The following is a 15,254-nucleotide window of genomic DNA, read 5'->3' as shown; positions in this document are numbered from 1 at the left end:
GGTGTTATTTTTTACCCTAGATTAAAATTAGAAGGTTTAGAAAGTGGATTAGATAACTTAGGTGAATTTTTAGCTATAGACACTACTGACCAGTTTCTTATTATAAAGGAAAAAATATATTCTCTATATATCTCTTACGAAAGTAGGTTTAGAAACACACCTCGTGTTGACCAACCGCAACAACGAGACGACAATCCGCATTCATTCTTGAATGTTTTCGGGTTGTCTAAGAAGAAGAAGAAGAAGACGACGACGATGAGTCAAGGTCAAGAAGAATCTGAGAGTGGAAGTGGATCTTCATCAAGAGGTGGCGGCGGATTCAACGAGTTAATGGCGTACCTGAGTGAGGGCTTAGTTGTAGACAGTAGTGAGGTGTTTGATTTGGTTGAGTGGTGGAGGGCACGAGCATTAACTTGGCTGATCCTAACACGACTGGCAATGGATATTTTTTCAATCCCGGTCTCCACCGTTGCAGCCGAACAAGCATTCAGTACAATCGGCCGAATACTTGAAGAACGGAGAAACGCATTGCAGCAGGATATTGTTGAAGCTTTGGTGTGCATCAAGGATTGGGACCGTTCCGACCAACGCTTACATGATACAATCTCACCGGCAAACCAAGAATGGATCGGCGAATTTAATAGATTAACTTCTAATTTTCAAGATGATCCTTCTGCTTCATCTTGATAATTTCTTTGTAAATATTTATTTACTTTGTAATTTCTAATTTGTATAGTGTTTATTGTAATTTGTAATCTTGTATAGACTTTGTAAGTTCATCAAATTTGTAATTCGTCCCACAATGATTGCACTCTTTTTTCCTTACCAAGTTTTTATCCCAATTGGGTTTTTCTTAGTAAGGTTTTTAATGAGGTAATCATGAATTACAAATTTAAAAATCAATGAAGAAGTAATTTTTTTTATATAGTTCGTTCGTGTCGTGTGTTCATTTCATATTTCAAATTGTAATATACACAATTAAACATTGTAAATTGTAATTATACAAATACTTATTTCAACAACATAAAAATATAATATAAAAAAAAAAAAAAATTCAGGCAGCCGGTCGGGCATCGGGCAGCCCGACCGGGCACGAGCAGGCTTCCTCTGCCTGAAGCCCGTCCATGGGAATTTTCGGGTCGGGTCGGGCAGCCTGAATTTTCTAGCATATCGGGTTCGGTCATCGGATAAAAATTCAGACTTTTCGGTGGTCACGGACGGCCCATCCAAAGTTTCAGCACTGCTTATTAATGTAAAAATTGCAACTCATATAACACATCAATTAGTGCACAAAAGTTGAAACAAACATTGACATCCCTAGCATTATTCTTTTTTAATTCAACAAGACTGAAGACCTTTAATTAAAGAGAAAATTGTTGAACTTAACTTAGAGTTTATGGGTCTAGAACTTACCCTTACGCTTGATTAATACATGTTAACTAATATAGTTATTTGACTAAAAAGAATATTAAGCAAGAGTAAGGTGTAAAACTCCAGACTCATGTACTCTAATAAGTATTTGTCTCCTTTCCTCTTAATTAAATAAGAAAATTGTTGAACTTACCTTTGTATGAATTTAGCTTTTTATCTCTTGATAAATACCATTTTGACTAATATAATTATTTGACTAAAAATGATATTAATCAAGAATAAAGAGTAAAAATTCAGACCGATCTCTTCTCCCCTAATTAAACTAAGAGAAAATTGTCGAACTTAGCCTTAGAGTCTATGAGTCAGGAACTTATCCTCACTCTTATTAATACCCTTTTGACTAATATAGTTATTTGACTAAAAAGAGTATTAATTAAGAATATAGGGTAAAAATCTAGACTCATGCCCTCTAAGGGATATTTGTCTCATTTCCCCTTAAACTAAGAGAAATTTTAACAAATACCCCTTAAAAGTGCATACATTTTTTTATCCATTACTCTTAATTAATACTCTTTTTAGTCAAATAACTACATTAATAAAATTGTATTAATCAAGAGTAAGGAGTAGAAATTCAGACTCATACACAAGATAAGTCAACAATTTTCTCTTAAACTAAGTACTGCGCATAATGGCCCAAAAGATCTATATTTCAAGAGAGGGAAAAAAAAATTAAAAAAATAAATAAAACCTTGAAATATGAGTTATGGAGTTGATAGTTAACAAGCAAGTGATTCAAACCTGTGCATAAATTGGTTAGTTGTACTTAATTATTATTAAGGAGAACTTTATACGGTGGAGTGGGGACCTATAATCTTGACATTAGGATTTAAATAGAACAATATTTTTTAAGTGGATTATATACATAGATTCGCACACAAGCTAGGAGCTCCTGGAACAACATTTTTAAGTGGATTATATACATATATACATGTATATTTATATATTTTGTTGTCTATGATTACTGAAGGCCCTTCTCCATTACCTCTTCTTCATACTCTAGTGTGATATATTAATCTAGCGAGAGAAAGAGAGAGAGAGAGAGAGAGAGAGAGAGAGAGCTTTGAGTAGAAAGCAAGTAAGAGTACATAGAGAAAACCACACTTCGATTTTTCCCAATACGAAGCAAGCATATATGCCCTTGTTTGCATGGCAAAAAAAAAAAAGAAAAAAAAAAACAATATGACCCCAAAAAGAAGAATTTAGAAGGCGTTGATCAAACAACTTCCAATAAAATACACTCTGTTCTTTGTTCTTTTTGCCCCTTTTTTTAATCCTTCAAACGCACTTATCTAAGCAAAGTGACTCATGTTATAGCAAAGTTTTGGACTGCTAAAGAATCAATCTTTATGGCCAACTAGCCACTTGTCTATCACATTATGCACTTTTTTTTTTTAGGGCCGTCCATATTTGTCAATCATCTATAACCATGTATGTATATATACACAATAACATCTTCTTTCTTTCTTTGCTTTTTTTCTCTCGTGGTTTTTGAAGAGCCAAAGTTTGAGAAGAGAAGCTTGGGAAGTCATGAAAAGAAGCGATAAACGAAGCCTCAAGAGGCCTCCTTGCAATGTCGTTTTTCTCTATTTTATTGTGCTAGCCATTTCCTTCACTCATTGTGGTAAGCCATCTTCTATATGTAATAGATAAACTTGTATGTTTATATTATATATAATAGAGGATTTATGTATTCTGTCTGCTTAATACAACCACATTATGCTCTTTTGTCTTAAGTTTATATTTTTTTTATTTTTTTTCTTTTGTGGGGGGTTAGAAAATCCTTGACATGATATATAACTGTGTACATTTCAAATTGTTTGATCATGAAAATAATGTATTATTATTATTATTTGGTCGTTCTGGCTATAATAGGAAGGAAATGACTAAGCACGTAGCCCCATTATTAGGAAATAGTTCTTATTAAAAGTTTATATATATATATATATATATATATATGTATATATAGCAACAAGCACTGGATTAATGTGCCTGTATACGTAATAGATGAACAAAGAAGTCACTAACTCGCTACAAGAAGAGTGTAGTGACAAGAGAAGTGTTGGATGACACCAAAACCAATAATATATGCCTAAGAATATTCAATATTTTCTACTTTTGGTTCCAATAAGACTTCCTGATTAAGAAACAAGGACATTATGTATGTAATATGGCATTGCCTCACTTCCAAGCAAACATAACTACAATGTGTGTGAGTGCATAATATATAGATGAGATTTTAAATTAAAATGTATAATAAGTTGATAAGGCTGGCTTTTTTATTTTATTTTATTTTTTTTAATGTGCAAACAGATGCTAAAAGATCATCAAGGAGGGTACTAAACAAAGCTCCAATTAGGCATCAAAACAGTTTGTTCCTCATGACGGCGGCGAAACTGAATTTAGTGAAGTACCTAAACTACGATTCTTCGTCCAATTCGGGATCCTATGGTGTAAGCTCTCCATTTAATTTGCCACCTTATGATTCACTTGCTCCAATTCCCTTGCCTGAAAATGCCCCTCCGTATTGCATATACCCTCCTAATACCCCATTTACCACAAACCCTTCTCCAATTGGTAACACACCCCCTTCACCATTTTACTACCTCCCACCTCTCCTTCCCATTCAAAACCCTCCCACCAGCCCGACGGGTGCGATCCCGAGCCCGACCGGTGCCATCCCGAGCCCGACCGGATTCTCCCCTTACCCTAATCCACCAGGGACCGTTCCCAGCCCACCCGAGTTCGTACCCAGCCCGACAATTCCGAGCCCACCCTTTTACGAGCCCAGCCCACCGGGATTTGTCCCAAACCCACCTTCTACTGTTCCATCACCCATTGGATTTGGCCCAACCCCACCAATGTTCCTCCCTCCTATTGTGTACCCTCCACCAATCGGCCGACCACCCCGAAACGGCCCACGGAAGATAGCCCTGTGGTGTGTTGCCAAGCCCTCAGTGCCCGACCCAATCATTCAAGAGGCCATGAATTATGCTTGCGGGTCGGGAGCAGACTGCGATTTGATCCAGCCCAGTGGGTCGTGCTTTGAGCCCAATACACTATTTGCTCACGCTTCCTTTGCTTTCAATAGTTACTGGCAAAGGACTAAAGTGGCTGGTGGCACGTGTGAGTTTGGAGGGACAGCCATGCTAGTCACTGTGGATCCAAGTAAGAATCTTTTCTCCTTCACTATCCTTTACTTAAGGCTAAACCTTTGTTTTGTTTTGCAAAAAAAGAAAAAGTCTTAAAAGAATTAAAAATAGTGCATATTCTCTTCAATACATGCATTCCCAAAATTCACGAGGTTTCTTTAAGACAGAAAAGTTTACACTTTCTATTAGATTGCAAACGACAATCACGAGAGATAATTCATAATCAAATACCACTTTCCATTACTTGTCTTGATGATTGCAAACGACAATCTTATAAAATCAATTCATTATGAAATACCCAAAAGAAGTGCACTGAACTTGATTTTTGCTTCTGTTCATAGGTTATGACGGGTGCCGCTTTGTCTTCCGTTCATGAAGAGAAAAACTTACTCTAGACGGCCGTCCACTCTCTCTCTCTCTCTCCATATTGCTTTGTTTTTGTATCGAAAAATCACAAAAATTTTCCTATTATGTAGATGGAATTAAAACATCAATTTTTGTAAGTAAATTGCAAATAGCGTGATTTATCAAAAGAAATTCCATCATGAACATAGGCAACTATAGAAAGTTAAAACCTTCATAAACAGATGTCAGAGAAGTCCTCTTTTTAACGAGGGACCTGCCTCTTTCTATACACTGCTACACTTGTACCGCATTTACATAACTTCAGTTAATAAAAATGAAACTTTCTTACAATCATCACACTAGGCAAGCATTTTCTTTTTTCCGTTTCCTTCTGGCCCAGACTGAAATAAAATTACACCTCAGAAGATCCGACAATGTTAAGGGTCCGGGTTAGGGCCACTTTTTTTTGCTCATGAAGTGCACAAGCTTCTTTCTTTCTTTCTTTTTAAAAAAAAAAAAAAGAAATTTCCAATTATTTTATGGACGTGAAATCTAAGGCTTAATTTGGTAGAAAGTAATACAGAAACAGGTGTTTTTGGTGCTAATTTAGAGACAACGAGAAGCAAACTTGGGGGGAAACAAAACATTTTGCGCACTTGAGCCCGTTGAAGGACGAGATTGTGTTCGTTTGGTTCGTATATTTAGAATTATAATTCAAAATTATTCTCGTTTTACGTGTATTTTTTGTGAGAGAAAAATACTATAGAGAATCAAGGATAAATACAGAAAACAAACAAACGGGCACTGAAATTTTGAATGACAAAGAAGCACATTACCTGACGTGCATGCAGACATTTCTACCCAAATTTTAATAACCGTCAAGCGGAAAAAGAAAAAGACCGTTTTGCCCTAATAATCAATTAACTTGGAAAAGAAAGAAAGAAAAAATAAATCTAAGAGTAAGATTGTGTTGCCTTGAACAGAACAAGAAAAAAATAAACATTGGAAACCAAGTAAATACCATCGACATACAAGTATATATCATCAACTTATAAGGGGAAACAAAAACGAGACACCCACATAGTCATATCTCCCGTCCATTACCGTCCAGTATTTGTGAAAGCTTGGTCGTCGTGTTCATCCGCGACGAGGTTCAGGCGAAGAAAGCACAGATTACAAATGAATCTTCTCAGGCAGGGATGTCGAAGGATCCCGTCAGTTTCAAAATCATAAACATATTCAGTGTCTTCTTTGTTTTGCACGCTTCATGGTTTGCTTGCCTTTATTCTTCCATTTTTCATTCCCAGCTGGTTGATTTTTTTCTTCTATCTCTCTAACCTTGCGCTTTCTGAAAGGATAAAAAAAAAAAAAATGTGAGCCATAGAACAATAAAATTAACACATCATAAGTTTCAACAAGAAAATAACAGGCCGTTGTAAAAATATCAGTCCCAAAGCTTTTCAAGAAGTTACAGTTTAGTCCAAGAATTTGTTTTTGGTTGATGGTCGGAATTTAATATTTTTGGCAGTTTGGTCCCTAACATTAATGGCCCATTTGATTCATAGCTTGAAACAGAAATCTAAATTTGTTAAAATTTTTGTGAGAGAATACGCTGGCACAAAGGTTTGAATGGAAACAACAAACAAACGTTATGTGATTAACACATGTCCATAAAAATCTTATGCGACTTTTTTTTCTCTTTTTTTTTTTTTTTTGGTGCAAAATTTCAATGGGCATCTGATTATCTCCTTTAAATTTTAGAGATCTATCAACAAATTTATGACCTGGGACCCAACCTGCCAAAAAAAATTTCGGGGACGTATCGGCCAAAAGACAAGTTTAGGTACTAAACTCTGATAATAGTTCAGGCACTGCCAAAAACCCTAAAAATTCTGTTTCACCATATCTACTGGAGAAAGGCTAACTCAAACCATCAACAGATAGCTGCATGGTGTCCCAAAGATTATTTATGTTATTGTGTTCAATCAAACAATCTTTTACTTGGTCAACATGACTCTGAAATTAGCATAATTGGAAACTAAAACCGAACATACATTATGTTAGGATCCGTTAACTTGAGAACTTGTTTGGTTAGTGGGCTGGAAGAGTTAGTAAGAATTAGTATAAATAAAAGGCTTAGTAGCTCATTAGAGGTATGTTGTGGTTTTGAGAGTTTTGGGAGACTGAGATTAGAGAGAGCAGTAGTCTCTCGAATACCACCAAATTAGGAGTCCCCGGAGTACTCGAATTCTCCGTTCTATCCTTTACACTTCCATTTAGTAGTGTTTGGTAGTGTAATTAGAGATTAGCTAATGGTTTTCAATAAAAGAATTCCCTTATTTCTATCCAATTCCTTGTCAATTTCAGGATTGATATGCGTATGTTTAGCTGTTTGGCTGTGGAAAACCTAGTTTATTCACTTAAATTCATTCAGAATATGCTAAAGACATAAAATAATTAAAAGGCTTTTGTGCCCTCCTCACCGGTACTCGCTGAGTGTACGATCAGAAAGCAGCTCATTGGCAAGGGATGCCTTCCTTTCCTTCTTGGTCAATCTACCAGAGAAGAAATCTAATGGAGACTCTATCACTGTTCCCACCTGATTCATAGTCGGAAAATTGGAAGTTTAGAATACTTTATGATAGCAGAACTATAACATAACAAGAAGGGGAAAAAGGCAATCTTAATACCATTTCTATGACTTCCTGTAGTATATTACCGATATGACACTAAATACTTGCCTGAAAATACTTGGTTGACTTTGACTCGCCCTTCTTGTAATGCCTCTTCGGATCCATCACATTCCTTAACTATAAACATTTTCATAACGTATTAAATCCTATCAGTCAAATACCATGGTTCCTCTTAATTAAATTGGTAGCACAATGACTATTTCAAAGACAAGGTTTCCATAAGTTTCTACTAATTTATGAACAGTTGAAACTGACAGTTTAGTCTTGTTCAGAGATTAAATAAAATCATGTCTATGCATAAGTTGTAAATGCTAAAAAAGTTATATGGTAACAAAATTCAAGTAATACTCGATTATTGCGATAGTATCGAAACTGAAAGGGAAGAGGAAAAGTATTAGTGGATTGACTAAATATTCAAAAGAATTACAGCATTACACCATCTATTGTATTCTCATGCACAAGATGGAGGGCGAAGAATGTGCATACTTGCTGTGCATACTTGCTCCATCTAAGAACGGTCCTTTGTAAAATTGTAGTAGAAGAAATATAAATGAGAAGTTTAAAAAATAAAATAAGCTCAGGGGGAGTGGTGGGTTGGGGGGGGAACGTTGCTAGCTGACCTTGAATCGTATCTCAGCATCATTGAAAAATCATCTAAATAAAAGAAAGTGACACTAAGGTCAATGCTCAAAACAAAAGTCAAACAACAGAGCTAGAGGCTTCCTAGAAGTTAATCCAATCTTTGCCATCGATAACTTGAATTTAATGATAACTAGTCATTAACAACTATGAGTGCAGAATTAGAAATATATAAATGTGTATTTTATCTTTATATAATTTACTTATGAGAGATCTATATTTTATTAAAAGGAAGAAGGACACAAAAAGGAAAGGTGAACCGTGAACATGTAGTCACCTAAAACCTAGAGCAAATTGGAGGGGTTGTGGGCACTTGGAAGTTTAAGTTTCATAATATACCATAATTCACAGAATGCCTTTATCAAAGATCAAAAGTTAACAAAACATAAGCATTTACAGAATTTCTACTTTCTAACAGAGCAGTGCTCCATGAACTTAAAGTGAAAAATCTAGTGACTACTTGAACGGAATTAGTTAGTGCGAGGAACACAAACTCCAATATAAAGGAAAGAGACCGCTAAACCTTTAATAATTGAAGGTCTTTCTGCAGTTCTGAAGTCATGGTTGGTGCCGGCATGTCAAACCTAGTTAAAAGCAAATTAGAACAAAAACAAATAAAGATGCATTACAGCTCTAACCACCATTAATAACCGAGTAAGTGAATAACATAAACAAACAAACTAGAGGGTGTTGTTAAGAAACACGCTAGGCAAGATCCCTCAATAAAAAATAGCACATACCAACTACTCCCAGTAGTATCTTTGACTTGTTTTCGTAGTAACTTGTTCAACTTTCTTTGGTTATTTGGCGGAACAAAAAGACCATCCACAAGCTCTGTACTGGCTTTCCAAAGTACACTGCTTTCGGGCTGAGTTGATTGAGCTTTAGTGTAAGAACTAGAGCCACTTGAAGTTGCCGACGACAAGTTTGGCAGCTTTGGTTCCCATGATAGACCAACAACACCCTTGCTTTCTCTCATTCTAAACCATAAGAAAAAATCTGTGTTAATTAAACCAGTGGGCTTCTACAGTTGTACTACGCATAAACAAGTACGTCAAAAAAATTATATTCAGCAGATAAAAAGATGACGTCTTTGACTGCTGAGAAAATGAAAGGATGAAAAAAGTAATATTTGTAGGCATGGTTTGAAAAGAAGAATCAAGAACCGAGGTGCTTTCTCTAATCAAAGTGCGGCGTAAGCCTCAAGGTGGATTGAATCCTAAGCCTCGAATGAAGGGCATTCTACACACTTTACACCCCCTATGTTTTGCCGAAATAACACAGTCCCTTAACCAGAATGAAGTAAACTAATTTGACAAATCTCAAAGAAATCTCAAAAATATGAACTTCTAACCATATAAAACTAACACCAATCTTCCAGCCATAGTAAAATAATCAACAAAAAATCACAAATAGCTAAACACAAAAATAAATAAAGATGGCAGTTTTCAACAACCAAACAAATTCCAAAAACATCAATCGATCAATTATCAACAAATTCTACAATAAAACGAATCCCATAAACTACTTATTTCTACTTCATAAATTAAACTTGAAATTAAGATAATTTTGGGAAATTGGGACATTGATTGTTAGAACTAGATAGCATTGTACGCAAAGAAGGAAGGAAGGGGTGGGGGGGAAATCCTAGTTTCAGGCAAGGCATCCATGGAGGGAGAAGAAACAAACAGTAATTTACACTTCTAAAATAAATCAGTGATTTACTCTTATGGAAGATCGAAGGGAACGATACTCAAACGTTGAAATTAGGAGAGAAGACGACGCCGCCGAGAGAAAGCTCGGTCGCAATCCGCTCGTTCCCGAAGTCACAACAGCACTGCCACTCGACGGTAAGGGGCAATTCGGAGCTGCGGTATCGTCGGCAGCGGCGGGGGGGGGGTGCAGGGGAAAGAGAAGAAGTGCTAGAGTAATTGGCTTTCTTGAGAAAATACAGGGGTTCAACTTATGTTTTAGTCGTGGAGGTAAAGAGAAATAGCAAGGGACAAAAAATCGATGGGGAGGAAAACAAAAAAGGATTGTGTTAATTTTCAAGTTCTGGTTCAAGCCCAGATGCACCGATGGGGAGAAATAGCAAGGGACAAAAAAGGATGAAAAAATCGTGGCAGTTCTGGTTCAAACCCAGTGAAATTTTCAAGTTCAGATCAAAATTTAACACAAATCGGAAAGTTCAGATCAAAAATTTTTCACAGAAAAAGGAGAAAAAAAGGAATCATACTCTCTGGTGGTGGCGGCAGAGGAAAGTCCGGCTACGGCGTGGTGGATCGGAAGGCGGCGGCGGCGTCCTCGACGGAAGCGGTGCTGGGTCTGGACGAGAGAGAGGCTGGGTCTGGACGAGAGAGAGAGATGGGTGAGATGCGTGGGTGAGAGAAATGGTAGGGTAAATTGTTTCCCGTAAATATTACTTTGCCGGGAAAGTGAATAACAGGTTTAAGATTGGGCATATCAAATATAGGATAATCAACGGAAATCTTTTAAATTCTCATATTTAAGTCGTTCAGTTTATTAAGTTGAGTTTTTAATTTGAGTTAAGATGTAATATTGTGTAAAAAAATTTTATTATAATAAAAAAATTAATTGTGATTATTTATAAAAAAAATTTTACTTCGAGAAACTCAAATTAAAGAAATATAAAATTTATGAGTTTTATATTATTATATTTTGAGGTAATTTTAGCAGTAAGGTGTTATTTACTTTCTTAGGAAGTAATATTTACGGGAAACAATTTGCCCTGCCATTTTTCTCACCCACCCATCTCTCTCTCTCGTCCAGACCCAGCCTCTCTCTCGTTCGATCATCCACTACTCTACTCCAGCGGTCGCGACCATAACCCCGCCTCGTTCCAAAACTTTGAGAGAGAGAGAGAGAGAGTCGCAGAGGAGAGAGAGAGAGGAGGAAGAAGAGCAATCGGAGGTAAGTTTTTCCTATTTCCTTTCCACTTTTCAATTCTCGTTTCGCTCTTGATGGAACATTGATTAGGGTTAAAGAGTTGTTTTTCTTCTCCCGTTGGATTGAAGTATTTGGTTTCAATTTAGGGTTTCGATTTTTGAAACGATTTATGTTTCTGGGAGATTCTTATTTTGCAAGGTCTGATTATTTAGGGCGTTTGGTTTCTTTCTCTTGATTTTGCACTATTGCAATTGGCATGTTTCTTTCGTGTTCTTATGAGAGTTCAACTGTCCAAGCATTCAAAGAAACTGGTTTTTTTTTCTGTCGTTTTTGTGAATTTATACATTGTGCCTACCTATGGTGCTGCATTGAACAAATCGGGCAAAAACAAATATGTCCAATTCCAACAACCAGACCACTGTATCAAGACAGTCAAAATCCTTTTCAATCACAAACCCAACACATAAATAACAATCAGGCCAGTCTATCATTCTTTTTTAATTAAATTCCCTTTGGAAATAAAATAAAGACAAAGGGGGAAAAAGAAAAAAGAAAAAACAGAATGGAACAATGATTTTTCAATCATTCTTTGATTTTCAATCATGCTTCAAGTTAAATTCTTTTTTCAATCTTTGATTTTTTTTTCCCTTAAACACTTGCACTATTGAAATATGAGAAGTATGCTCATGGTTCAAAGCTAGCAACCTTTTGTAAGAACTTTTGAGTATAGAGGATTTTAGTTAATATTTTGAGACCTCTATTATTTGATAATTTTATGGACTACTTGTTGTGTTGTATTTTATACTTTTTAAAATATTAGTGCTAATTGTAATTTATTTAAAAATAATATTTTTTTTAATTCACAACATTCACATGCACAACCAAACACAGTAATATAATATTCTTGGGAATTTGAGAAAGATTCATGTATGGAACCAAACACAGTAATGTATTATTCTTAGAAATCATATTACCCTCCATTATTTTTCCGGTAATATAATTCCTACTGATTCCTGCATACCAAACGCCCCCTAAAATGGGGTAATGTGAAACCCATGGGCTTAACTTTTTTAAGTTTTAAAAAAGTTTAATAATTATATTAAACATTCAAATTCCCATTTTCATCTTTGTGATTACCCCATACCAAACGCCCCTTGCAGTTGATATTACGGGACTCATTGCTAAAAAAAAAAAAAAAAAATGTATATACGGGGATGCTACGGTAGGGGCGCATTTTTCCCCTACGCGTACAGTGATTTTAAAGTGCCTTCTTCAGACCAACCAATCAAGATCGAATGTAGAAAATAATGAAGGACTACCAAATAAAAATAAAACCTTCCACACGTAATTATTACAACATAATTTTAAAAAAAAAAAAAAAAACCAAATATGAGTTTCTAAGGTTTTATTTTTGGGGCGCATCTTGCCATTCATTGCCATTGCCGTAGCTGAGTTTCAAAGAAACCCCCGAGGAAGTGACGCCACCCTTGATTGCTCTCATTCTGGTCCCTGCGTTCCTTCGATTGCCTCTATTCCGAAAAGGTCTCTCTCTCTCTCTCTCTCTCTCTCTCTCTCTGTTTTTATTGAAACTTTCGATATATATTTTTTTTTTTGGGAAATCTAACAAAATTCTTTCATATTCTTTCGATATGTTTAACTCTTGTTTGATATCTCCGATCTCCCTTGATTGGAAGTTGATTCTGTACGGTTCTAACGCAGCATTTGCCTTTAATTACTAAGTGGTTATTCGGGTTATTATATTATGTCATTGTTATGATTTGCAAACTGGTGTTCCCTTGTGAAGATGAGATTCAGACATTGAGGAGTTAGTGAGTGGGAACAGACAATGGTGATAATAATAAACAGTCTTATTAGTATTTGGGGGAAAACAGAAAACATTAGTGTGTGACAAGGAGAAGTATAATGAAAAGAGATTCAAAGTTTGTCACTTTTGTTTGAAGTTGAAGTTGGGCTGATGGGTTATTCAAGTTTTCTGTCGGAAATTTTTATTTCAATTTATTTACTCTTTAGTTTATGGGATTCGTTTTATTGTGGAATTTGTTGATAGGTATGTGATTGATGTTTTTGGAATGCTTTTAATTGTGATTTTTGGTTGCTATTGATGAAAATTGCTTTGTTCACTCATATGGAAGAAGGAAACAGAAATAAATATATTGTGTTGCTTTGGTAAAATGTTTCACTTTGTAGGAATCAAAGAAACTGATATTAAGCAATACGTGAACTTAAAGAAGCTATACGCAGTTTTATACTGTATGTGTGTGTGTATATATATATATATATATATATATATATATACTCGTGATAGTCTAACAAAAGAAGAAATAAGCACACCCATTTCCTTTTCAGGTTTGTAGTTTTGCTATTGCATCTTATTGTACTTGAATCATGAATGGCAAATGTTGGTATAGTAGTTAGATAAAGTTTATTTGGTAGTGGAGATTAATGGCAAGCTAAACTATATCCACTTGGGGGTTTGTTGTTTTAATTGTTCCTTAAATTTAAAGTCTTACTTAAGGACATGAAGATTTTTTTTTTGACTGGATTTGATTTGTGGTGGGTGTTGCATCTTTGATTCTGCAGGAAAGGAAGATTCAACAATGAACAAGGGTAAGATTTTCAAGCTAGCGAAGGGGTTCCGGGGAAGGGCGAAAAATTGCATTAGAATAGCAAGAGAGAGAGTGGAGAAGGCCTTGCAGTATTCCTACAGAGATCGCCGAACCAAGAAGCGAGATATGCGCTCCCTCTGGATCGAGCGCATCAATGCTGGAACACGCCAACATGGGGTATGTTCTTTGTTGCTTCTAGTGGTCAATTACAGGTCAATAACTTGGAGCTATACTTGACGACTCCAAGGCACTCATACTTTCTTCTTTCATTATTTTTGGGGCATTCCATAATGTCATTATTTACTTTAACTTGATTTTTGGGCTGGAAAAACCCTGACTACATCCTAGTCTGGAGAATTGCTTTTCAGCGAGCTCTGTTATTGAGCTTCACTTAATCTATACATAGCACCTATACAGATATAAAATGCTTTTACCTTGCGGCTTAGGCAACAATCTTATTACAGCTTGTGACGAGTGAAAACCGTTATGTTTTTTGTCGAATAGTCAAATGAGTAATGTCTAATGACTCCATCCGATTATTTAAATATTTTTATCCAACTTACCATGAGCAGTTTTAGTCGTCCTTATTTTCACTGCAAGCTTGTTGGTAAATAATTTATGTTTTGCTCTGTAGTTTTGGAAGGCGTTCTTTTTCTTTGCTTCAGGTACTTTTGATAAGATGTTAATGCCTGATGAACAGAGGAAGAATGTAGATAGAAGACAAAAAGAGAGAAAGGAAGACGAGCGAAAGAAAAAGGGAGGAGAATTTAGAATTTAATCAACGCCATTTATAATCAAATGTGTTTTGAAATAACAATCACTAGACAAGAAATAAAGCATATTAGTGGAAACCGGAAACTAACCAAATACTAGTGAGAGGAGGTTTAGTAAAAATAGATCGGAAATTATTTGTTTAATCTCTACTTTCTTTATATATCAGCTGTTCTTGTTTTTCATCATATATGTTTAAACGTGAGAAGTTTCAGTTTCTCTCTTTATTCTGGACGGTTATTTGTTGTTATTAGGTTAACTATGGCAACTTTATGCATGGGCTGACAAAGGAGAACATCCAGCTAAACAGGAAAGTTCTGTCGGAGTTGTCGATGCATGAACCATACAGTTTTAAGGCTCTTGTCAACATCTCCCGCAGTTCCTTCCCGGGAAATAAGAACATTGTGTTTCCTCCCAAGAAGGAAGGTATCTCAATTGTTGTATAACCGACTAATAGAGCAGCTCCTAAGAAGGAAATGGACCTAGAGTTCTTTATTTAGTAGGAAACTTTATGGTAACAAATTTATAGTTAGCTGTTTTCGGGAAAGAAAGGCGGGATGTGTTTGCGGTTCATTTTGTGCAACAATCCATTTTGATAGTTGTTTATTTGGCAATTATTAGTTCATCTTGACTTTGGGAAAATTTTTGAGAGCATAATAATCTGTGTCATCTAGGCTTTTGTTTTTCTGGAA

General features: G+C 35.7%; 3 protein-coding genes across 4 annotated transcripts; 2 read left to right on the top strand and 1 right to left on the bottom strand.

Moving 5' to 3' along the window:
- Window positions 1–2,918: 2,918 nt before the first annotated feature.
- On the top strand, window positions 2,919–5,228 carry LOC21402197 (WW domain-binding protein 11). The gene is made up of 3 exons (XM_010094189.2): window positions 2,919–3,052; window positions 3,742–4,596; window positions 4,922–5,228. The coding sequence occupies exons 1-3, from the start codon at window positions 2,959–2,961 to the stop codon at window positions 4,954–4,956; spliced, it is 984 nt and encodes a 327-aa protein (XP_010092491.2). The 5' UTR covers window positions 2,919–2,958; the 3' UTR covers window positions 4,957–5,228.
- Window positions 5,229–5,742: 514 nt separating this feature from the next.
- LOC21402196 (rRNA-processing protein fcf2) lies at window positions 5,743–10,710 on the bottom strand. 2 transcript variants are annotated; one of them, XM_024163048.1, is made up of 6 exons: window positions 10,494–10,710; window positions 8,998–9,237; window positions 8,781–8,841; window positions 7,667–7,735; window positions 7,409–7,524; window positions 5,743–6,273 (listed from the first exon to the last, which is right to left on the bottom strand). In XM_024163048.1, exons 2-6 carry the CDS (start codon window positions 9,234–9,236, stop codon window positions 6,165–6,167), a joined length of 594 nt encoding a protein of 197 aa, XP_024018816.1. In that variant the 5' UTR covers window position 9,237; window positions 10,494–10,710; the 3' UTR covers window positions 5,743–6,164. The 2 variants fall into 2 exon arrangements, with proteins under 2 accessions (XP_024018816.1, XP_024018817.1); XM_024163049.1 differs by lacking the exon at window positions 10,494–10,710 and adding an exon at window positions 9,983–10,151.
- A 259-nt stretch (window positions 10,711–10,969) lies between these two features.
- LOC21402195 (50S ribosomal protein L20) lies at window positions 10,970–15,254 on the top strand. The gene is made up of 4 exons (XM_024163036.1): window positions 10,970–11,188; window positions 12,613–12,706; window positions 13,766–13,968; window positions 14,817–15,254. Exons 3-4 carry the CDS (start codon window positions 13,783–13,785, stop codon window positions 15,006–15,008), a joined length of 378 nt encoding a protein of 125 aa, XP_024018804.1. The 5' UTR covers window positions 10,970–11,188; window positions 12,613–12,706; window positions 13,766–13,782; the 3' UTR covers window positions 15,009–15,254.

This window comes from Morus notabilis, unplaced genomic scaffold (genome assembly GCF_000414095.1).
Source record: "Morus notabilis unplaced genomic scaffold, ASM41409v2 Scaffold666, whole genome shotgun sequence".
NCBI lineage: Eukaryota > Viridiplantae > Streptophyta > Magnoliopsida > Rosales > Moraceae > Morus > Morus notabilis.
The sequence above is the reverse complement of the archived record's forward strand: the minus strand, read 5'-3'. Positions and strand labels throughout refer to the sequence as shown.